This window comes from Oncorhynchus mykiss, chromosome 7 (assembly GCF_057628025.1).
Source record: "Oncorhynchus mykiss isolate SJ-2025 chromosome 7, ASM5762802v1, whole genome shotgun sequence".
NCBI lineage: Eukaryota > Metazoa > Chordata > Actinopteri > Salmoniformes > Salmonidae > Oncorhynchus > Oncorhynchus mykiss.
In genome coordinates this window covers 26,012,765-26,037,912 of record NC_143028.1, presented here as the reverse complement: position 1 = coordinate 26,037,912, position 25,148 = coordinate 26,012,765, and the positions used below count along the sequence as shown (strand labels likewise).

At 43.0% G+C, this 25,148-nt stretch overlaps 1 protein-coding gene across 7 annotated transcripts in view; it reads right to left on the bottom strand.

Moving 5' to 3' along the window:
* Positions 1 to 25,148, bottom strand: part of LOC110527647 (protein MTSS 1) — a 120,901-nt gene that overhangs the window by 26,297 nt on the left and 69,456 nt on the right. For all 7 annotated transcript variants that reach the window (XM_021609059.3, XM_021609060.3, XM_090240579.1 and 4 more), the window contains exons 6-7: positions 24,994 to 25,068; positions 2,197 to 2,354 (exon numbers count right to left, since the gene is read on the bottom strand). In XM_021609059.3, the coding sequence (XP_021464734.3) occupies positions 2,197 to 2,354; positions 24,994 to 25,068 (233 nt within the window). The remainder of the gene's footprint in view (positions 1 to 2,196; positions 2,355 to 24,993; positions 25,069 to 25,148) is intronic.

Genomic DNA, 25,148 nt, shown 5'->3' with positions numbered 1-25,148 from the left:
CACAGAACGTGCAACACATTCAGCTGAAAATATCTTAATTTTCATCAGATGACAACAGAAGTGCAAAGCTATTTCACTGGCAGCCACACAAGTAAATGAGCTTACAATGAAAAAGCCTATGGAACTCCATAGGCCAGCATAGCTGACCTAAGCTGAAGATGAAAAAAAAAAAGAGTTACCTGGTGATATAAATGCTTCTTATAGTTCCTGGAATGTCCTTATACCATTACGTCACCAAGGGCATGGTTTCCACATTTGGACCATTGGGGCGACGTGAAAGGCAGTCCTCCAGATCGCAAGGCATTATTGTTAAATATTGGAGTCTGGGTGTGCGATTAAGTTTCCCAGTTGCATAGTTTTCACATTTTATGCCAAACAGATATTGTGAGAGCAATAATAGGGCCAAAGCGTAGTTTACATAGATCAATGAACATCACTTCTTCCAGGGCAATGGGAGCCACTATATTTCTCGATTCTCAGCCAGGGAGCGGAAGAGTTGTGTCTAAACCAATTTATACATTCGGCGAAATGATAAAGCTTGGAAATATAATTAAGATAACCCTCCAGCATCTTTCCCTCTGTGTAAATGTGTTAATTTATTCTGGGATCTCTTACCTTTCTATTTACATTCTGAACATTCACTGTGGAGTTTATCCCAATAGCCGGAAGGGGGAGACATAGGAAGCATTGAGCTCACAAAATTTAACCAAGGCAATATATTAACTTTCACAATAGAAATTCTGCCGGTTAGAGCAACTGGAATGTTAAGCCATCTACTGTGGTCTGATTGAATTGATTTGAGCGATCTGTTTAAGTTTTGGGCAATGGTTTTATCTAAAATAAATATATTGATTCCTACATTTTTAAAATGGGAAATGATTGGGATTACATAAGAAGAGATGGGGTCCTGTGCTTGGTTCTTAAGGGGGAGTAGGTCAGATTTATTTTAAAACGTGAAATGGAGCTGAATTTGTCTATAATCTTCAAAGCATTCGGGAGAGATTGAGATACATTGTCTAGATAAAGTAAGATATCGTCGGCGAATAATGAGATGACGGGATCCATATAATTTAGAAATATTGGTGTAATTTCTTTCAATTGTAGCACCCATTCTCCCTCAGGAGGTTGAAAGGATTTGGCATGGCCCCTCAGAACTTTTACAGCTGCACCATCGAGAGCATCCTGGTTGTATCACTGTCTGGTAACTACACTGCCCTCGACCGGAAGGCCCTACAGAGTGTGTCGCGGGCAGCCCAGCACATCACTGGGGGTAAGTTCCCAGGATGTACATGGCAGGCGGTGTCGGAGAAAGTCCACCAAATATTGCCAGGCTCCATGCTCTCGTCCGGCAGGCGGTACCAGTGTATCAAGGCTCAGAACAACAGACTCCTAAACAGTTTCTATCCCCTGGCCATAAGACTGTTAAATGGCTAACAGCTACTGCTCTCCCACAGTCTATCCCCAGTCTACCCACCAAGACAGCTTACACTCATGTTTTTTTTCTCTCTTATTTTTCTAGTTTGATGTTGGGAAGGACTTGCAAGTTAAGCATTTCAATGTACTTGTGCATATGACAAAACTTAAAATACTGTCTACGTCACAAATGGAACCCTATTCCCTACATAGCGCACTACTTTTGACGAGAGCCCTATGTGGAACTGAGTCCTTGAGGCACTGACCGTCCAATCACCATCAAACATTGCCAGATTCACTCAAAATAGACTCTCTCTCATGTCAACAGCGTAAACAGCGTTGAACTTGCATGGTGTTACATCATGGGGTTCTGGGGCCTCCAACCTGTTCCAATCACTTAAACAGAAGCCAGAGACTTTTTACATGAAAATGGATCAACTTCAGCAGCTGAGCGTTCCAACTAGATCCTTGGGCCAGTCTAGGCCTAGGTAGTACTGACTGAGTCTGGGTCAGATGAGAGTATAAAGCCCTCATACACACAGTTTTGCATGAATCATAAAGACTGATTCTGGATTATAATTATAATAATATCCACACCAAAAATACATATTTGGCATGGACACTGATTCTAGATGAGAGGATAACCCCAGCACAGGTTTGATATGAATACTGACTGATTCCGGATCAGATGAGACTATAACTAATTAATGAAAACATATTTGTCATGAACATAGACTGATTGTAGATCAGATGATAATGATAATATTACTATAACCTACTCACCAGCACAGGTTTGAGCATGCTGACAAAGGCACAGTAACGGCCCCTCTCTTCGATGAGCGCCCGGCACACGGCCCTCTTCTCAGTCTCCTCCAGCACAGCATAGCACACGTTCACCTCCTGCAGGGCGCTGTCCAGCTGCCCGCGCACCTCGTCCTTTCCTAGGGAAACACAGGGGGGAACCAAAGTTGACAGGCAGAGCAGACTGGCAAAATAACAGGCAAACAAAGCCAGCGGGCTGCTATAGCAAGTTAACAAAACTCAGGGTACAAAATGATCCCGAAACACATTTGTTGAGGGGTGTGCATTTAAGTGATAATGCACGAGAAGACAGTGTTTGGAGGATATCCTGGCATGGGTGTTGCTAGGCCCGAAACCATGTCGAGGGCAGAGAAACTGTGCCAATATATCCTCCAAACAACGGCTTCAAGGGCATTATCACTTTTATACAACTGGTTACCAATATATCCAAATAATGATTCACATTTTAATTAAAAAAGTTATTTTGATGAATTTATTAATACGATTTCATCCTTCCAAGAGATATAGTCCCGACACAAATCTAGGGTTGCTGGTCGTTCATTCAATTGGGTCCGTTTCCAGAGGCGCGACCCAGTCTTTTTGTTCTGTATCTATGGACGCGACTCAGTCGTTCGTTCTAAATGTTCTACTGCCATACTGTTAGGCAACGTTCTCATCGCTTGCTAGCTAGCCAACTACGGCTAATTTACGGTCATGTCAAACAGTGCAGCCAGAATAACGGCAAAGTAGCTGCATTTGTATTAGTTTAAACTGTTTTCTAGTGATATTTAACAATGAGCTAATGATGCGCGATTTCACCTGGCATAGAAAATGTGCTCTCTTGTCAGGACACTGTTGTTCAGAGGAACTAGCCACAGTTAACACAATCACTTCAAACTGAAGCTGGAAAGACTCCAAACTAGCAGCATTTTGTTTTCCCTGTTTGACATGTTATCCATAAAAATGTGGCCTATTCAGGATTTCGACTGGCAGAGAAAAGCTGCCTGCCTGTCTCGTTCAGACTCCTACACTTTCATTACTATGGAACAGCTGGATGGGAGATCATGTCTAGATGCTTTTTCAAATTAAATCACATTTGTCAAATGTGCCGAATACAACAGGTGTAGTAGACCTTACAGTGAAATGCTTACTTACAAGTCCTTAAATAACCAACAATGCAGTTATGAGAAATACGTGTTAAGTAAAACATAGAAGTAAAAAATAATTAAAGAGGAGCAGTAAAATAATAATAGCGAGGATATATAGAGGGGGTACCGGTAGAGTCAATGGGCAGGGGGCACCGGTTAGTCGAGATGATATGTACAGTAGGTTGAGTTAAAGTGACTATGCATAGATTATAAACAGAATAGCAGCAGTTTAAAAGAGGGGGGCAATGCAAATAGTCTGGGTTGCCAATTGATTAGCTGTTCAGGAGCCTCTTGGACCTAGTCTTGGCACTCCTGTACCGCTTGCTGTGTCGTAGCAGAGAGAACAGTCTATGACTAGAGTGCCTGGAGTGACAATTTGTAGGGGCTTCCTCTGACACCGCCTGGTAGAGGTCCTGGATGGTAGGAAGCTTGGCCGTAAGCACTACTCTCTGTAGTGCATACTGTAGTGCCTTGCGGTCGGAGGCCGAGCAGTTGCCATACCAGGCAGTGATGCAACCAGTCAGGATGCTCTCGATGGTGTCGCTGTAGAACTTTGAGAGTCTGAGGACCCATGCCAAATATTTTCAGTCTCCTGAGGGGGAATAGGTTCTATTGCGCGCTCTTCACAACTGTCTTGGTGTGCTTGGACCATGATAGTTTGTTGATGTGGACACCAAGAAACTTGAAGCTCTCAACCTGCTCCACTACAGCCCCGTCGATGAGAATGGGGGCGTGCTCGGTCCTCCTTTTCCTGTAGTCCATAATCATCTCCTTTGTCTTGATCAGTGGATTTCAAGTTTATAAATTGTCTGGCTGGGCTGATGAGACAGTGGACTGTGCAGTGAGATGGGACAGAGTAAACAGGCATTTCAACATCATCGCTTTAGCCAGTGGTAACTTTCCTCTTAGTATCCCATTCTAATTGCTGGTCAGAGGTGTCTGTTATTTATCCCAAAACCTTTGAAGAGAAATTCAGACCGTGATTGAGAAACTAAAAATACATAGCTTGAGATAGCCAAAGCATAGTACCTGCTATTGCATACTTTTGCCACAAGAAAGCAGTATAACCTTGAAAATCACTTTGTTTTGAATATCCTGTGTTTTCTATACACTGAGCATACAACACATTGAGAACACCTGCTCGTTCCATGACAGACCTACCAAGTGAAAGCAATGATCCCTTATTGATGTCACTTGTTAAATACACTTCAAATCAGTGTAGATGAAGGGGAGGAGACAGGTTAAATAAGGATTTTTAAGCCTGGAGACAATTGAGACATGGATTGTACATGTGGGCCATTCAGAGGGTCAATGGGCTAAGACAAAATATTTAAGTGCCATTTGAATGGGGTATCGTAGTAGTTGCCAGGTGCACCGGTTCTAGTCAAAAACTGCAACACTGCTGGGTTTTTCACACTCAACAGTTTGCAGTGTGATTCAAGACTGGTCCACCACCCAAAAGACCAGCTTGACACAACTGTGGGAAGCATTGGAGTCAACATTGACCAACATGCCTGTGGAACACGTTCAACACCTTGTAGAGTCCATGCCCCAACACCAATAGGGGTGGAGCACCTATGTAAGAGGATACTACATAAGATACCACTCCTCTCCTCTTCAACTGTTGTGTCAGTGTGATCTCTGGGAAGATGCATGCTGCAAGCCTGTCGAGAGCAGGAGATGAACCGGAGTGAAGGCCAATGGCGAGCAGCAAAACAGATGTGTGTGTTGACAAACGCTGTGTGGTATGCAGGGGTCTATAAAGATACTCTAGAGGGCGCGTGACTGCCTACTCATTTGTGTCCAGCTGCTATGACAGATTCCACATACAATTGGCTGTCAGGAAGAAAGGGAAGGGGGTTCTCGCTCTCTGACACATGCACCTCAATACATGCACCTCAAAGCATACCTTCCTTATGCATGCATGCACGCACTTACCAATTACATCACACACACACACACACACACACAATAGGCTAACTGAATTCATTATCACATGTTTAAATGGGCTCAGAAAAAAATACAAAAGCTGTTGGAAAGAGGGATCCTAAGTCTCTATATAGTGCACAACTTTGACCACCATCATGATCCCTGATTTCCTATTATGTGCTATAGTACCCAAAGCAGACAGCTCACAAGCCCTACACCCTCCAATAATCCTCTCAAAGACCAAGAAAATGGGTTCCAAATATAAAAGACGCAAATGCGCTGGATCTAACGTTTCCAAAACACAACCTTCTTTCTAAATCTTGTTTGTCACTAATATTTTCACGGTTAGACTGGTAAAATAGGCAAGGGTGAAGGTGCAAGGTCATATCAGATATGTTTTTGAGAGTTAACGGAATAAAAGACACCTCCATTTTACATTTGAGTCATTTTGCAGATGCTCTTATTCAGAACAAATTACAGTTAGTGCATTCATCTTAAGATGGCTCGGTGGACAACCACATATCACAGGCATAGTAAGTACACTTTTCCTCAATAAAGTAGCTTTCAGCAAAGTCGGAGCTAGAAAGTGGGGAGAGGGATTGAGGTGAGAAGGGATTATTTAGGATACTCTAAAAAGGAGGTAGGGTTTCAGGTGCTTTCGGGAAGATGGGTTGCGAATCTGCGGTCCTAAATTCAGGGGGAAGCTGGTTCCACCAGGGTGTCAGAACAGAGGAGAGCTTGGACTGGGCTGAGTGGGAGCTGGGGTGGGAGGGCCAAGAGACCAGAGATGGCAGAACGGAGTGCTTGAGTTGGAGTGTAGGGTTTGAGCATAGCCTGAAGGTAGGGTCGGGGCAGTTCCTCTTGCTGCTCTGTAGGCAAGCCCCATGGTCTTGTAGTGGATGCGAGCTTTGACTGGAAGCCAGTGGAGTGTCCGGAGGAGCAGGGTGACATGGGAGAATTTACTACGGTTGAAAACTAGGCGGGCTGCAGTATTCTGGATTAGTTGCAGGGATTTGATGGCACAAGCTGGGAGCCCAGCCAACAGCAAGTTGCAGTAGTCCAGACCGGAGATGACAAGTGCCTGGATTAGGACCTGCACCGCTTCCTGTGTGAGGTAGAGTCGTACTATACAGATGTTGTAGAGCACGAACCTGCAGGAGCGAGTCACTGCTTTGAAGTTGTCCTGAATGACAGGGTGTTGTCCAGCGTGAATCCAAGGTTCTTTGCACTCTCAAAACCGTGATGGAGAGGTCTTTGAGCGGGCAGGCCTTCCCTAAGAGGAAGAGCAGCTCTGTCTTGTAAAGGTTGAGCTTGAGATGGTTGACCAACATCCAAGCTGAGACATCTGCCAGGCATGGAGAGATGCATGTCGCCACCTGAATGTCAGAAGGGGGAAGGAGAAAAGTAGTTGAGTGTCATCCGCATTGCAATGATAGGATATGATGGAGATGAGTGACTTGGTGCCTAGAACCGAGCCCTGGGCGACACCTCTAGCGAGAATATGTGGTGTAGACAGATCCTCTCCACGACACCTTATATGGAGCGGCCTACCGGGTAGGATGCACTCCAAGAGTGTGCACAGCCCTGAGAGGAGGGTCTGAAGGTTCACGGTATCAAAGGCAGTGGATAGGTCTAGGAGGATGAGAAGAGAGGAGAAAGACTCAACTTTGGGAGCGCTGAGAGCCTCTGTAATACAGAATAGAGCAGTCATGGTTGAGTGAACTCTTGAAGACTAACTGGTTAGGGTCAAGAAGATTGTTCTGAGGGCGAAAACAAGAGACAGCACTCTCAAGTGTTTTGGAAAGAAAAGAAAGGGATACAGGTCTATAGTTTTTGACGTCAGATGCGCAGAGTGTTGGTTTCTTGAGGAGCGGAGCGACTCGGGCCATTTTGAAGTCAGAAGGGACACAGCCAGTGGTCTGGGATGAGTTGATAAGGGAAGTGAGGAATGGGAGGTCTCCAGAGATGGTCTGGAGAAGGGTGGAGGATGGGATGGGGTTGAGTCGCAGAATTTCTGGAGAAAAAAAAAAAAAAAAAAAGGTCAAGGAGTAGGGCAGTTCTGTGTGAGTGACCAGTGGACTCAATAGGCTGAGAGAATGAGGAGCGGATGTCAACCTTCTTTTCAAAGTGGTTGACAAAGTCATCCGCAGAGAGAGAGGAGAGGGGGTGGAGGATTAAGGAGGGAGAAGAGTTTCCTAGGGCTAGAGGGAGAAGCTTGAAATTTAGAGTGATAGAAAGTGGCTTCAGTAGCAGATACAGTGGAAGAGAAGGTAGAGCGTTGGGAGTGAAAGGATGATAGGTCCTCCGGAAGTTTAATTTTCCTCCATTTTCGTTTAGCTACCTCGCAGCCCTGTTCTTTAAGCTCGCAAAGAGTCACCGAGCAGGGGGAGGGCTGAGCCCGCTGGAGGAAAGGTGACAGTGCGAGTCATATGATGCGGAAAGACAGTAGAGTAGGGTTAAATAGGCAGAATCAGGAGAAGGATAGAGATGAGAATTGTGACTGCGCATGACCCACTGGGCATGGAATTCAAATGAGCAGATGGACAGGTGAGAAAGGGAGATTATAGAAAATCTCCAGTTTGGAGAAATGAGGAACCCTGTGCCACCATCACAACCACCAGATGCTCTTGGACTATGAGAGAAAATGTAGCCAGATGAAGAGAGAGCAGCAGTGTTCTCTGGGGAGATCCATGTCTCCGTCAGGGCCAAAATGTCAAGGGACTGAAGGGAAACACAGGCTGAGATAAACTCAGACTTATTTACCGCAGATCAGCAGTTCCAAACGCTGCCAGAGACCCATAATTCCACAGGGGTTGTGCGTGCAGGGTACACTAAATTTGAAGGTTTGCCGCTAACGGGTGGGGAGCGTTTGTAAAGCCTACAGGGAGAAGGGCGAAACAGGTATAGAAAACACACATTTGCCAAATAACTAGGTAAGATACTCAATTGAGAGAGTGGTGTGGAGCCTTCCTCTCTTTCCTTCCTCAAATAACTCTGCAGAATCGTTTTTGTTTCGGTGACGGTCTTAGTTTTGCCGACGAGCCCTCCACTGACACGACCGCCACTTACAGCTGCAGCTGAGAAACCAGGCCAGACTGAAATATTAACACTAATTGCCTAGCAGAGGTTGAGAGCACACCTCCCTGTACTAATTGCCTCTAATACAGCGACTGATTACCAAAACAAGTCGCAAATTGCCCTGCTCCTTAATCCTGATTGATGTGTCAACAACTATCTGCAAATGATGAGCAGTCAGCAGTTCACACACCAAGTAGTAGGCTACTGGGAAGACAGGCCGCACTTAAAGTAGATGGCCCTAGCTAGCAAAAAGACAGTACTAGACAACAGATAGACAACAAATGATACTTATCACTCCTGGAGATATCAGTAGTCTTCCAGCTATAAAATGAAATACGGCGTTTCACAACGGAAAGTGAAAATGTGCCTTTCTTGTTGGGCAAGTCCAGGTAAGTCACTTCCACGTTTAAATCGGTTTTATTCCGTTTGGTGCATAATGAACACGACCCTGTTAATGGGAGGCAGGATAGCACTTATTAGCTGACAATCTGACAGTGATTACGGCTATGTATTGTATAATAATGCTAAAATATTTGCATCTGGAATTTCAGCATCAGTAGAACACGCCCGACTCTCCTCCACCAGTCAAACAAGAAAAATGGTCTAATGCCTCCCATAAAAAAGGGGGGGCTCCTGAGGTGCGCAGCGGTCTAGAGGTGTCACAGCAGGTTAAAATCCAGGCTGCATCACATCCGACTGATTGGGAGTTCCATAGAGCGGCGCACAATTGGCCCAGCGTCATCCAGGTTTGGCCGTCATTGCGAATAAGAATTTGTTTTTAACTTACTTGCCTAGTTAAATAAAAAGAGAGCTGGCCCAAGCAAGCACAGGTTACACCTGAAGTATGAGGACTTGCAGCAAGTGGTGAACTTCAACAACTACGCAGAGGATAATGCAATAGTATTACCAGGACGCCACCCAGGACACAAACACTTGGTGGAAAGCTGCCACCATCCCATGTGACGAAAGCAGTATCAGTGTGGTGTCTCTACAAGGAATCGATGACAACACTTGGTAAGAAAGGCAGAACACATTTTGATTATTTAATTGACCTCCAACATGATTGGCACTGAGATTGCTTGTGGAGGATAGTTCGGTGCTGGTGGAAAGCTATGGCTGGCAACAACACCTGACTCCGTACTTAAGACTGCTGCCACAGTTCAAGCAGTACCAGCACTTCAGCTGAATATCATTTTCATTGTACAAGGTTATTCTTCTTTTCCAAACCTGGGAGGTGAATTGATGTTGTGCAACATTGTAATGTCTTATTTTTTGTTTGTTATTTCCTGTTTAACAACTGATGCTCTGGAGCTGTTGTCGCCAAGGAGCGTTCAGACTCAGTCGGGACCAGGTTTCAGCTGCTGCACAACGCTGACATCATTCCTCCCATAGATGGTCTGCCTGTACAAGCACCACCTGGAATGCACACAGCTAGAAAAACGCAATCTTCTTGAGATCATCAGGAAGTTTTGCGAAAAAGAGGCTATGGACATCGCACCAAAGTCAAGGGCAGGACAGAAACAGGCTCTCCGAATACAGATTACCCATGTTCATGCGTGGTTCAGATGGACCAGTCATCAGCATCGTCTGCAGTGCCTTTATTCAAATGACTCTCTCCTAACACAATACATTGCTGCCACAATTTTTTTATGCCGCTGCTCACCCACGTTGCCTCTGATTATATGCATATAACTTCCCCATCTATCACTGATATTGTTCTTGTACATACTGTATATTTTATTTATATTGACACTATCTTTCTGATATTTCTACTATGCAAGTAACCATTTCGCTGTACTGTTTACACCTTCTGTAGAGACCCATCCACTTAACCTCTCTAGGGTATGTGGGACACTAGCGTCCCACCTGACCAACTTCCAGTGAGATTGCAGAGCACCAAATTCAAATACAGAAATACTAATTATAAAAATTCAGAAAGGATACAACTATTTTACATAGGTTTAAAGATTAACTTCTTGTGAATCCAACCACGGTGTCAGATTTAAAAAATGCTTTACGGCGAGAGCCTACCTTACAATTATTTGAGAACATAGCCCAGCAGACAAATCATTACAAACAGTAACCAGTAGAAGAGTTACACAAGTCAGAAACAGATATAAAATTAATCAATTACTTTTGATGATCTTAATATGATTGCACTCAGAAGACATTAATTTATTCAATAAATGTTCCTTTTGTTTGATAAAGTCTCTTTATATCCAAAAACCTCCATTTTGTTTGCGTGTTTTCCTCAGTAATCCACAGGCTCAAACACAGTCACAACAGGCAGACAAAGAATCCAAATTGTATCCGTAAAATTCATAGAAACATGTCAAACGATGTTTATATTCAATCTTCAGGTTGTTTTTAGCCTAAATAATCAATAATATTTCAACCGGACAATAACGTTGTCGATATAAAAAAGTAAACAAGGCACTCTTGGTCGCGCGCATGAAAAAGCTCTGACCCGGCAGGGTCCACTCATTCCGACTGCTCTTACTCCCTCATTTTTCAGAATACAAACCTGAAACAATTTCTAAAGACTGTTGACATCTAGTGGAAGGCATATGAACTGCAATTTGAGTCCTGAGTCAATGGATACTGTAATGGCATTGAATAGAAAACTACACAAAAAAATCCTACTTCCTGAATGTATTTCTCAGATTTTTACCTGCCAAATAAGTTGTGTTATACTCACAGACATTATTTTAACAGTTTTGGAAACTTTAGTGTTTTCTATCCAAATCTACTAATTATATGCAGATCCTATCTTCTGGGCCTGAGAAGAATGCAGTTTAATTTGGGCATGCTTTTCATCCAAAATTCCAAATGCTGCCCCCTACCCTAAAGAAGTTAACAAGATGTGGCTGTGGCTTATAGCATTTCTTTCACATGACCCATCAATTTAGACAAGTGTGTCTGGATAGGCGTCATCTAATATTTGCAACATATTGTTTTTTATCTAGACACTTAGTTTACCTGGAATTTTTCCTTATTGTAGGCTACTACTTTTAGTCTTACTACAATAGTCTTACTACAATAGTCTTACTACAATAGTCTTACTACAATAGTCTTACTACAATAGTCTTACTACAATAGTCTTACTACAATACTCACATGTGAATCCTTAAAGAGATGGGTGAGGCTGGCTTAAGAGGGTGAACAATGCTGAATGGGTGTAGACAAAGAAGAGCTCTCCAGTAGGTACCAAAATATTCAAAGGCCATTTTCTCAAAATTGAGGTTACAACAATGGGAAAGCAGAATTACTTTCCCATTGTTACTCAAAAATTCAGTGTATGGTATACCATTTTGTAGCCGTGTCTCTGCTTTAATCCAATGTAAAAAAAACAATTTCAAATTTTGCTACATAAGACTGAATCACGGTGGTCGGTCACATATACAGAAGTGCACTACTTTTGACCAGAGCCGTAGTGCACTACATAGGGAATGGGGTGCCATTTGGGAGGCAGAGCTGGGCTTTTCGGAGTGCAAGCTTTTGAAAATAAAATGACACTGGGAATGCGTTTCCAACATTCCACTGTGTAGAGGAAAACACGGAAGCTGGGTGCAAGAGGCAACGGGGCCAGACGGTATTGTGTTCTCAGAGCATGCGCACAACAGATGGCAGGCATATTTAGTTATTTTCAACCGCTCCTTGTCCCAGTCTGTAATCTCCATGTCTTAAACTGACCACCATCATTCCTGTTCCCATGAACACTAAGGCTCCCTGCCACAATGACTACCGCCCTGTAGCACTCATCTGTAATCATGAAGTGCTTTGAAAGGCTGGTTATGCCACATCAACTTGAATATCCCAGACCCAATTCAATTTGCATACCGCCCCAACAGATTCATGAGACGACACAATCTCAATTGCAGTCCACACTGCCCTCAACCAACTATATAAGAGGAATACCTGTGATGCTTAGTCCCCCTCCTGTACTCCCTGTTCACCCACGACTGATTGGCAAAATACGACTCCAACATCAAGTTTGCTGACGACGCGACAACGACTGATCACTGGCGATAAGACAGCCACAGGGAGGTGGTCAGTGTGGTGTTGGGACAACAACCACTCCCTCAACGTCAGTATGAACAGGGAGCTGGCAAGCACTCAAGGCTACACTGGTTGAGGTCTCCCAGTATTATGACTGGTGCATCTGGGTGTTTTTGCTGGCAAGCATGATACTGGGAGACCTCAACCATGCTTGCCAGCAAAAACACCCAGACACACCAGTCATAATACTAGGAGACCTCAACCAGTGTAGCCTTGAGTGCTTGCCAGGATTCTGCCAAATCGTCGAAGGCAACACCAGGATGGGGAATATTTTGGGCAAGTGCTATGTCAACATCAGACTCCTACACCACCCGTATTAAACCACCGATCTCCAACTCTGACCACAACGCTATCCAGATCACCCCTGTCTACAGGACAAAGCTAGAGAAGCAGACCAGTGAGAAAGACAGTCAGAGTGTGATGCTAGGTGCTTCTGCTGTTTTGTAACGAGGGACATAAGTAACACAGTCAAACTCCCTTGGGAGATGATGATCTAAGAGTAAGGCACAGAACCTCCATCCATTTGGACAGCAGGTAGCCTAGTGGTTAGAGCGTTGGACTGGAAAGGTTGCAAGATCAAATCCATGACCTGACAAGGTAAAAATCTTATTTTCAATGACGGCCTAGGAACAGTGGGTTAACTGCCTTGTTCAGGGGCAGAACGACAGATTTTTACCTTGTCAGCTCGGCATTTGATTTTGCAACCTTTCGGTTACAAGTGGAGCTGCAGTGGAGCAGGACGAGAGCTTCAAGTTCCTTGTTTTCCAAGTCATTTAAAAATGGTCCCCACACACAGTCGTGAAGGTGTAATAGTGCCTCTTCCCCCTCAGGAGGATGAAAAGGTTTGGCATGGACCCCTACATCCTAAAAAAATAATACAGCTGTATCACTAGGACTGGCTGCATCACCTGGTATGGCAACAGCTCAGCCCTGGATCGCATAGCGCTACAGAGGGTGGTGCAGACAGCCCTGTGATTCACTGTGGCTGAGCTCCCTGCTACCCAAGCCATAGACTTGTCTCTGCTTCAACACAGCAAGCGGTACATCAAGTTTGACACCAACAGGCTCCTGAACAGCTTCTATCCCCAAGCCTAAATGAATTTATGAAATTGCTTCTTCCAATTATTGCTAAGCATTCACCTGTTAAGAAACCAACTTAAAATTATTAAGGCTCCATGGATTACTGAGGAATTGACAAATTTTATGGTTGGAAGAGTGGCTAATAAGTCTGGCTACACATCTGACTGGCTGTCTTACTGCAAATTGAGAATTTATGGGACTAAACTCAACAAAAAGAAGAAACTGTATATGAAGCCAAGATCAATGATGTAAAGAATGATGGAAAAACAGAGCACTTTAAATTAAATTATGGGCAGAAAGACAAATTCAACTCCACCTTTTCATCAAATCAGATGGCTGATTCATCACAAACTACTCATGCATAAAACATTTCAATAATGAAAGAAAAACATTAAGTTGTAATTTTGTTAGTGTGGGAGAGGTGGAAAAATAATTGTTATTGATCAATAATGACACCTGGCATTGACAACTTAGATGGAAAGCTACTGAGGATGGTAGCTGACTTTATAGCCACTCCTGTCATATCTTTAATCTGAGCCAAGAGGAAAGGCCTTGTCCTCAGGCCTGGAGGGAAGCCAAAGTCATTCCACTACCAAAGTGTTTTTTTTGACACTACACAAAGCAAGTCCTGCAGGCTCTCCTTTTATCTTATCTTGATTATTGTCCAGTCATATGGTCAAGTGTTGCAAAGACAGACCTAGTTAAGCTGCAGCTGGTCCAGAACAGAGCGCACAACTTTCTCTTTATTGTCATCAGATGGCTAATATTAATACTATGCATGCCAGTCTCTCTTGGCTAAGTTGAGTAAAGACCACATGACTTCTTGTTTTTATAAGAAACATTCATTTCTTGGAAATTCCAAATTGTTTGCGTAGTCAACTGACACACACACATTTACCCACCAGACATGCCACCAGGGGTCTTTTCACAGTCACAGGTCCAGAACAATTTCAAAGAAACATACAGTAATAATACAGAGCCATGAGTGTATAGAACTCCCTTCGATCTCATATAGAGCAAGTGAACAGCAAACCAAATAAACACAATAAAGCAACACCATGTGACCTATTGGTTGTGTGTATTTACTTATTTTATTTCACCTTTATTTAACCAGGTAGGCAAGTTGAGAACAAGTTCTCATTTGCAACTGCAACCTGGCCAAGATAAAGCACAGCAGTTCAACACATACAAACAGAGTTACACATGGAGTAAAACAAAACAGTCAATAACAATAGAAAAAAGAAAACAAAAAGTCTATATACAGTGTATGTACTGACATGTATGTGTAACTGATGCACGCACACACGTTAATGTTTTTGAAATGTAAATTGTAAAGTCTTTTGTCTGTCTTTTTCATTATGTGTCGGACCCCAGTAAGACAAGCTGTCGCCATTACCATTGGCTAATGGGGATCCTAATAATCAAATCAGTCTCCCAAATTGTGAGTGAGGTATTTCAGACATAATTATGCACCATAGCGGTATTTTAAATATTCGTGCAGAATTAAACCGATGACGCCATCGGTTGATTGAACCTGCTGTCCAATCTAAAAATGAACGGAGTCATGTTTTGTAGCAATTATTGTGGCATGTGAGTTTTGCTGATTGCACCATCACGCTAGCAGCGAGTAGATATGATTGCCCTTGTCTTAACGATGTTCCTAATGAACAAGTCTAATGGCTCTATCTAGTTTGACTCATTTTCCATGACTTTGAAAAGACTACAGCCTGACAGGAGCCCTACTTCCTTGTCCAATTGTGTTCCCACCCTCAAAGTTAGGCTTTTCAAAACGCTGGCGGTACTAGTTTTTACAGGGTCACGGGAACTATGTTACTGTGCAATGTCTGTCTGAGATTGCTAAATAATTACAGTGGCTGCTTTTTCCAAGAAGAGTATACACTGAAGAAGAGTTGAGACAGTGAGAATAAGAATTGTGAGACCAGCAAGCAGCGGCCGCTACAACCGCCACTCCTGAACCTGGGGAGCCACAGTCAGACGCCGACTGGTAGTGAGCACCTATGCGGGTTCTGTACAGCCACGCCAACAGAAGAGGAATGTCTGTGCTGCAACAAATTCGACTGCGGACTGTTCTTACTGGAGAAGGTCACTTCAGACCCCATGGATCATGTGTGTGTGACAGACCATCGAAGTTTATACGCACAGATAGAGGGGTGCTGGAGACATTCTTCAGAACCTCCAAGATCAAGTGGCAGCGGCAGCCAACACAATCTGAACCAGGAGGGCAAATGACAAATGAGTTAGTGGCTTTGCTGTCAGTAGCTGGCTAGCAATATAAGCTCTCTTTTTACGAGTCAGTGTTGTTCAGTACAACTTTGATAGAGTCGGCCATAATGGGGCTTGCTAGTACCACAAGCCAAGCTAGCTAGCTTTGTTTGCTATACCCAAAATGTACTATAGCCTAACTTTAAAGCTAGCGAGCAAGCTTAGCTAGCCCGGTAGCTAGCCTAGTTAGCCTCCAATATTTTGACGACTCATAACTAATAACGTAAACTCACTTTTGTACATCGCCTTGGTCCGTACAATTTACCTTCTTTTTGCGCCCAAAAAACGTAATACTTCCAGATCAACTGCAATATCAATACCATTGTAAAGTACAATTTCTCCCCTTTCAAACTAAATTAATGATGAGACCTTCATGATGCCCATCTCTGCATAATTCAAGGCGGCAATGATCTCCGTCGTGTTTTTTAAATGTCGGGTGGGGAGCGAAGGCTACGAAGTTGAAATTCATTCAATTGAAATTAATTCAATAGGACCTAATCTACGGACTCTCAGCGCACTCGTTACAATAGGCTAGATGTTATATCATCCAGACAGTTCCCTTTTGAAACATAACCTGGTTTAAATCTCCTCTCCCAGATGAACATCATGGCACTGGTCTTTGGGCTATAAAGAGAGGACCTTCTAAACCAGGGGTCTCAAACTCACGGCCTGCAGGTCAAAAGCAGACCGCAAGCCAATTTAAAGCGGCCCATGGTTGGCCCTGGCTGTAAACCAAGGTCGTGGCTAAGGAAGCTAGTTTGGTTAGAGGAGCAAAGAGATTAGAGAGCGGTTAAAGGGCACCCTGACCCAGCTGATGTACAACTCACCCTCATGGCTCATTCAGACACATGGCCTATTTCTACAAGAGGAATGATGCTGGAGTTCAAGAGTCAGGGCTAAACATTGTTGGATTTTACTGCGCGTCTCTTTTTTAACTTCAAAAGGACAGTAGTTAACTAGTCAGTGTGTCTTTAAACATTGCATGTGACAGAGACTCATCCTAGAAAGACAAAGCCTTGAACTATAACGTGGCCTTCCTTAAATGGACACTTTATTTCTATCGCTCTGACAGTGAGTCTTGGCTGTTGCTGCTACTACACTATGCTGGTGGGGTCATTTGCTGAAACTCGCCCGACCATTAGCCTCTTTTTCCAGAGAAGCGCTCCGTTTCAACGCCCCTCAATTAATCCTTTTTAGGGCTAGGCAGGGAGCGAGAGATGTACACTGCCAAGAAGAATCATGGGACCAACAGACTGACCACGCTACTGAGAGAGAAGACACAAAACGCAAGAAACAGTAAAAAAAGCACAGGGAAGGCAATAAGTATTCATTCAGTTCAGGCGTGATGGTGATCATATCAGCCGGCCTTGAGTTGTCAAACACCTTCGGACTTCAGAGGAGTTAGAATCCAGCATTGTGAGGGTTTGTGGGTTCAGGGTAGAGGTCTTCAACTTGGGCCCGTTCCAAAATGGACCTGGGGCTTTCCCACCCGGATCCGATATGCATAATTTATTAGAGATAGATAGACCCATTCCGAAAGGACCGGAGGACAACTAGACCCATTCCATTAAGACCTGGTAGGTTCTCGACCCGGTCCAATCAGAGTGAGGGAACCAGCAGAAAATGAATTTAAGTGGATAATGCACGAGGAGGGAGAGGGGCCGTACTTTGAGCGAGGCTGTAGCAGCAAAATGTGGAGAAATTAAAGTGGCGTGAATACTTTCTGAAGGCACTGTATGTTTGTCATCCCTCGCTCCAGACTAATATTTTTCCCTTGTGGCACTGGTGCCATAACTTTTTCAGTGGTTGGCACCAGCCCATGATTTGGTCACACCCCCACGCAATAGAAAACATTTGTTATCATCTTATAAAGTAATTCACAGTGCTTAAATTAGAGGTAATAGACTACTGAGACTGCATTCAAAAAATAACATGTCTATGCAGGAATGCTTTATTCAAGATTTTGTTGCTACCTAATCCAGTGATTGTCATTAATATTTGGTTGTATTATTTTACTGAATTTTCTGAATATTGTTGTTTGTTCAATACAGATGAATTTGCCTACATATTGTGCACTAATATCATACGGTAATTTATTTGGGGCTAATTCCCTACCTGAGTAAGAGAAAACTCAAAACATATTAGCTAGATTGCTAACTTTAAACATAATACCCACTGCTGGTAGCTATGTATTGATCTAAAAGTAAGTTCAATGTGCTAAAAAAAAGAAGTAGTTTTGGCTACCTAGGCCAGTGGATCCCAACTGATGGGCCTTGAGAATCTCAGGTGTGCCGTAAAACTTTTCCTCATTTTGATAATTTTTTTGAACACTCACTTCTAAATGTGACCTGTGGAATGCCCATGGAATTTTATCTTGGGAGCACTAGTGCTGGTCAGATAATACAGATGTAACCATGTTCCATTTAATGTATCGTTGTTTCAAGTCAAGTATGCTCAGGCTATTACATTTATCATTTGAGGGGCGCGCATCACAAGCAAAGTAATTTGTATAATTTGACTTGGTCTGTGGAAATCATTAGCACAGGCAAGTCTGATTAGGCTTAGCCAGAGTCATTTACTTCTTATGGATCTAGGCTTAGCTACACCACAGCCTCTGCCATAGACACAAACAGAGCATGGCTTTGGGTCTGTGGTTGTGCCTTTCCAATGCAGAAAACCACTCGTCTGTAAAGACATTTTAACGGCGCTATATTTTCTTTCCGTATCTCAAAGCCATATCAAATACCCTATATATACACAAAACTATTCCTTTCAACGTGGCACCGTCCAACAAGTCAGTTTGTCAAATTTCTGCCCTGCTGGAGCTGTCCCGGTCAACTGAAAGTACGGCTATTGTAAAGTGGAAACGTCTAGGAGCAACAACAGATCAGTCGCAAAGTGGTAGGCCACACAAGCTCTCTGGAGTGATGAATCACGCTTCACCATCTGGTAGTCCGAGGTCTTAGAGAAAATAAATGTTACGTGGTGGTACAAATATTCCAGAAGGGGGGCCCATTTCAAACGTAACCAGGATGTAAGTTATTGCAAAAAATTCAAAATACCTGCCATAATAGCTGGTATTTGACAATAAAACTGTTATGCAACAGATGACATTTGGTACAAACACCCCTCAGAGAATATGAACAAATTCTAGAAGCAGTGGTCATTGCAAACTTAACCAGGAAGCAGAATTATAAATGGCCCTAGTCATGTTTAAAATAGCTCATTAAGTGACATTTTCATAGAATAACATAACATTAAGTAATAATACATAAGGTGTAAACCTTGAAGCGGCAATCAGAAGTTGAAACAAAGTGTCTTCCACGCCTGTTTCAGTAAAAAGCGGGATGGGGCTGGATGCAAGGACTGACCATATATGATACAAAAATTAAAGTTTTAACAATGTTTTGAGGCTGTACTTTTACTTTGTTTGCAAACATTGGAGTAAAACAAGCTTATATTTTGGGTTCTGATGGGGTATGACAGTTGAACTTGAGGCATTCATCAGTTTTATTCTCCAAGAATCAAAAAGATGTAGCAGATTGATTAGTGGAGAAAAATACTTTGCGCCCTGGGTCACATGTTCTATCACAATGGCATAATGCAGTGCATGATAATCCAGCATCGTGGCATCGACCCTTCCGAAATCAGAGGGGCAACCTTTGGCAGCCTTTAGAGTGTCCTTAAAGATGTCCAGGTATAAACTGTTTTAGCCCCTCCAAATATTTCTGGTGAAGGTGGATTCTATGGTTTTCAGACTTGTTGACCAAATGCTTGTTTGGTAGACTGCTCGGTTTGAATGTTGCAGCAGTGCAGCCTGTGTTGTGGGGAGGGATGGGGGGTGTTCTCCATTGAGAATGGCTTCTTGGAGAAGAGATACTTTCTCAAATTATTGACAATGTGAAAGTGGCCAAATCCAGACCAAGGGGTTGCAATGGTTCAGCTACACAAAGGCAGTAACCTCTTGAAATAACTTCCATGCCTTTAACCTCTTGAGACTAGGGGGCAGTATTTAAATTTTTGGAAAAATAACGTTCCCAAAGAAAACTGGCTATTTCTCGGGACAAGATGCTAGAATATGCATATAATTGACAGCGTAGGATAGAAAACTCTAAAAGTTTCCAAAACTGTAAAGATATTGTCTGTCAGTATAACAGAACTGATATTGCAGGCGAAAGCCTGAGAAAAATCCAATCAGGAAGTGACTCTTATTTTGAAGCCTTGTGCGTTCCTATGCCTCCCCATTGAGCATTGAAAGGGATATAAACCAGATTCCTTTTTATATGGCTTCCCTAATGTGTCTACAGTCACAAGACATAGTTTCAGGCTTTTATTTTGAAAAATTAGCGTGAACGACAACATTGCGTCAGTGGTCAGCTGGTGGCTCTCCGAGTGCTTTGTGTGTAATAGACAAAGGCGGCCATTGCTCCTCTCGCTCCTACTAAGAAGCCAATTGTCCCGGTTGATATATTATCGAATAGATATTTGAAAAACACCTTGAGGATTGATTATAAAAAAACATTTGCCATGTTTGTCGATATTATGGATCTAATTTGGAATATTTTTCGGAATTTGTTATTGACCAAATACTTATTTTCCACCATATTTTGCAAATAAATTCATTAAAAATCCTACAATCTGATTTTCTGGATTTTTTTTTCTCATTTTGTCTGTCATAGTTGAAGTGTACCTATGATGAAAATTACAGGCCTCATCTTTTTAAGTGGGAGTACTTGCACAATTGGTGGTTGACTAAATACTTTTTTGCCCCACTGTACATATGAGATGAGTAATGCAAGATATGTAAACATTATTAAAGTGACATTATTAATGACTAGTGTTCCATTTATTAAAGTGGCCAATGATATCAAGTCTGAAGGTAGGCAGCTGCCTCCCTCCCTTAACAAAAGCTGCTTTTCAATCTCTCTGTCCCAGCTTTCATGCACCTGTACTGACCTCACCTTATGGATGGAAGCAGGGTATACAGGTAGTGGCTCGGGTGGTTGTTGTCCTTGATGATCTTCTTGCCCTTCCTGTGTGATCGGGTGTTGTAGGTGTCCTAGGGGGGGGGCAGGTGGTTTGCCCCCAGTGATGCGTTGTGCAGACCGCACCACCCTCTGGAGAGCCCTGTGGTTGTGGGAAATGCAGTTGCTGTACCAGGCGGTGATACAGCCAGACAAGACGCTCTCAATGGTGCACCTGTAAAAGCGTGAGGGTTTTCGGTAACAAGCCACATTTTTTCAGCCTCCTGAGGTTGAAGAGGTGCTTTTGCGCCTTCTTCAGCACACTGTCTGTGTGCATGGACCATTTCAGTTTGCCGGTGATATGTACACGAGGAACTTAAAACTTTCCACCTTCTCCAATACTGTCCCGTTGATGTGGATAGGGGGGTGCTCCCTTTGCTGTTTCCTGAAGTAAACGATCATCTCTTTTGTTGACATTGAGAGGTTACTTTCCTGACACCACGCGCCAAGGGCCCTCACCTCCTCCCTGTAGGCTGTCTCGTCGTTGTTGGTAATCAAACCTACCACTGTAGTGTTGTCGGCAAACTTGATGATTGATTTGGAGGCGTGCATAGCCACGCAGTTGTGAACAGGGAGTACAGGAGAGGGCTGAGAACACACCCTTGTGGGTCCCCAGTGTTGAGGATCAGCGGAGTGGAGATTGTTTCCTACCTTCACCACCTGAAGTGGCCCGTCAGGAAGTCCAGGACCCAGTTGCACAAGGTGGGGTTGAGACCAAGGGTCTCAAGCTTAATGATGAGTTGAGGGTACTATGGTGTTGAATACTGAGCTGTAGTCAATGAACAGCATTCTTAGATAGGTATTACTCTTATCCAGATGGGATAGGGCAGTGTGCAGTGTGATGGCGATTGCGTCGTCTGTGGACCTTTTGGGGTGGTAAGCAAAATGGAGTGGGTCTAGGGTGTCATGTAAGGTGGAGGTGATATGATCCTTGACAGTCTCTCAAAGCACTTCATGATGACAGAAGTGAGTGCTATAGGGCGAAAGTCATTTAGTTCAGTTACCTTGGCCACCATTGTTCCTGTCCCAAGAAAGCTATCTTGAAGCATGTGGGGACAGCAGACTGGGATAGGGATTGATTGAATATGTCCATAATCACACCAGCCAGCTGGTCTGAGCATGCACTGGAGAAGCGGCTAGGATCGGCAGCCTTGCGAGGGTTAACACGTTTAAATGTTATACTCATGTCGGCCAAGGAGAAGGAGAGGCCACAGTCTTTGGTAGCGGGCTGTGTTGTTGACACTGCATTGTCCTCAAAGCGCGCAAAGAAGTTGTTTAATTTGTCTGGGAGCAAGATGTCGATGTCCACGACAGGGCTGGTTTTCTTTTCGTAATCCGTGATTGTCCGTAGACCCTGCCACAAACGTCTTGTGTTTGAGCCGCTGAATTGCATCTCCACTTTGTCTCTATACTAACGCATTGCTTGTTTGATTGCCTTGCGGAGGGAATAACTACACAGTTAGTATTCAGCCATGTTTCCGTTCGCCTTGCCATGATTAAATGCGGTGGTACGTGCTTTCAGTTTTGCGCAAATGCTGCCATCAATCCACAGTTTCTGGATAGGGAAGGTTTTAATAGTCACTGTGGGTACAACATCTCCTATACACTTCCTTATAAACTCGCTCACCGAGTCAGTGTATACATCAATGTTATTGTCTGAGGCTACCCAAAACATATGGATTGAAGCAATCTTGAAGCGTGGAATTCGATTGGTTAGACCAGTGTTGGATATACCTAAGCACGGATGCTTCCTGTTTTCCAACAAGATGGAGTCATGGTCAGATTTGCCAAAAGGAGGGCGGGGGAGGGCCTTGTATGCATCGCTTTGGAAAAGTCGTAGTGCTGGTAAGTGCTGACATCCAATAGTTCTTCCCGGCTGTATGTAATAACACTTAAGGTTTTCTGGGCTAACAATGTATGAAACAATTCATTAAAAAAACATTGCACAGTTTCATAAGGACTTGAAGCAAAGCTTTTTCAACTGGTGCTCAGGTTAAGCATTTACAGTGCCAGGGTGCCAAAGACTAATGTTTCAACACAGCCCAAAATCTCTAGTTCTTTGTTCAATAGACAAAAATCGTTAGTCTGTCAAATTCAAGAACAATGTTCTAGAATTTGTTGTAGCATATTGTAAAAGCCTATATTAGAATGACCATCTCCAGTTAAAAGTAATTCTGTAAATTACCTATGTTCTCAATAAATTAGCTAGATAATGTACCGTGTGCGCGCCTTCAGAAACTATTCACACCCTCACATTTTGTTGTGTTACAGCCTGAATTAAAAATTGAATTGCTAATCAAAGTAGAATCTTTTTTGAAACGTTGAAAGAGTCAATAAGTCTTCAACACCTTTCTTATGGAAAGCCTAAATGAGTTCAGGAGTAAAAATGTGCTTAGCAATTCCCACAAGTGGTATGGACTCACTCTGTATGCAATAGTGTAAAACATGATTTTTGAATGACTACCTCATCTCTGTACACCACACATATAATTATCTGTAAGGTCCTTCAGTTGAGCAGTGCATTTCAAACACAGATTCAATCACAAAGACCAGGGAGGTTTTCCAACGCCTCACAAAAAATGGTATCTACTGGTAGATTGGCAAAAAAAAAGCAGAACTTGAGTATCCCTTTGAGTTTGGTGAAGTAATGAATTACACTTTGGATGGTGTATCAAGACACTACAAAGATACAGGCATCCTTCCAAACTCAGTTGCCGGAGAGGAAGGAAACCGCTCTGGGATTTCACCATGAGGCCAATGGTGACTTTATAACAGTTAGAGTTTAATGGCTATGATAGGAGAAAACTGAGGATGGATCAATTTAATCAATTTTGAATTCAGGCCGTAACACAACAAAATGTGGAATAAGTCAAGTGGTATGAATACTTTCTCAAGGCACTAACATCTAGGGTCTTTTGGCATTTTTTATTTTTAAGCTTGATAACATATTTTTAACCTTTCAAAATCCATTTGTTAAGGTGATTCATGCAGTAGTTAAAAACATGTTTTTGAATGGTTTACATGTAGATGTTTGGTGTTGTAAGGCCATTTTTGCTACTTTATGCAGGTTAACTTATGGAATATAATGGTACATTGATAAATACTGGTCCATTAGTCACAAATACACAAGAGTTGTATTGTATATGGCAACAAATTCAAGAGTAATATCACCTTTCCAAAATCGGATTCAGTATATTGGAGAATGTAAAAAGCTAAATGAGTGCGTGCCAGTTTTGGGCACCTCTTCTAATATCAATTAATACATTACAAAGAGAAGCACTACAAAATGTGATGCTTTAATACACTACTTAACGGTTTCATCACTTTTTGACACTAAGGCCCCAGAATACAGTTAGACCAAATCATGGTTTTAGTAGCCAAAAATATTTTGAAGTTTGGAGTGAGATTAGCTTGTAGAATGTGCAGCTCGTATCTATGCAACCAATACAAACTTTACTCGCACAGCCAAGTCACACGGTTAATAAAATGTGACTAAATGGTCGCAGTCTGGAGCCCTGGGTATCCATATATTCATATGCTAGTACTGCTTTGCGATACCAATAACTTTCTCAGTCGTCATGGTGTGGTCTTGTAGAGCAACACTTGAGGAATGAACAAAGACTTCAATTCTCAAAGAAGACTGAAGCTCAATTCATAGTTCAGAGCTGCAGATCTGCGATAGTCATGACATCATTACTGGCTATGCATATAAATGTCATAATGGGGAGGTGGATTATCGCGTTTAAGCTTTTTGCTAACTAACAAGGTAAGATTGTTGTTGTTGTCATTGAATTTTACATCTGGGAAAAATGTATTTATCTTTACAGCCTCTCACTACGGAGACCTCAGCTAGAGCTACACAACCATAACCTGGCTGAAACGATACCATGTACGGAAGAGGAACATTGAAGGTGTGGTGAGATGGATTGGCGAAGAGGGGCACCGTAACAGCTGCGGGTGTGGACAAACCACATTGTCTCCTTTCACAAAGCCAGCTGTGTTAAGGTAACCTGAACCTCGGTAATGACTATTCCACTGCTCAGAATCACACTTTCTATTTAGGTGTAATCCCCTCCCCCCCCAAACACTTAGGCCACATTGCCAAGGGTGTTCTCTCTTATCTGGGAGAGAGTGTCACATCACACATTACTTAGAGAGTTAGAAACAGACACCCTTACCTTTCTTAACCTTCTTCTGCAGCTTGATTGTATCTGAGGATTTCTTCTTTATGTCTGCTCTGGCCTTCTTGTATTCTGCATTGGGAAGCAATGAGGAGATTATGTCTCAGTGAACTGAGTCGGATAACTCAGACTTGTCATAATTGTATGTATGT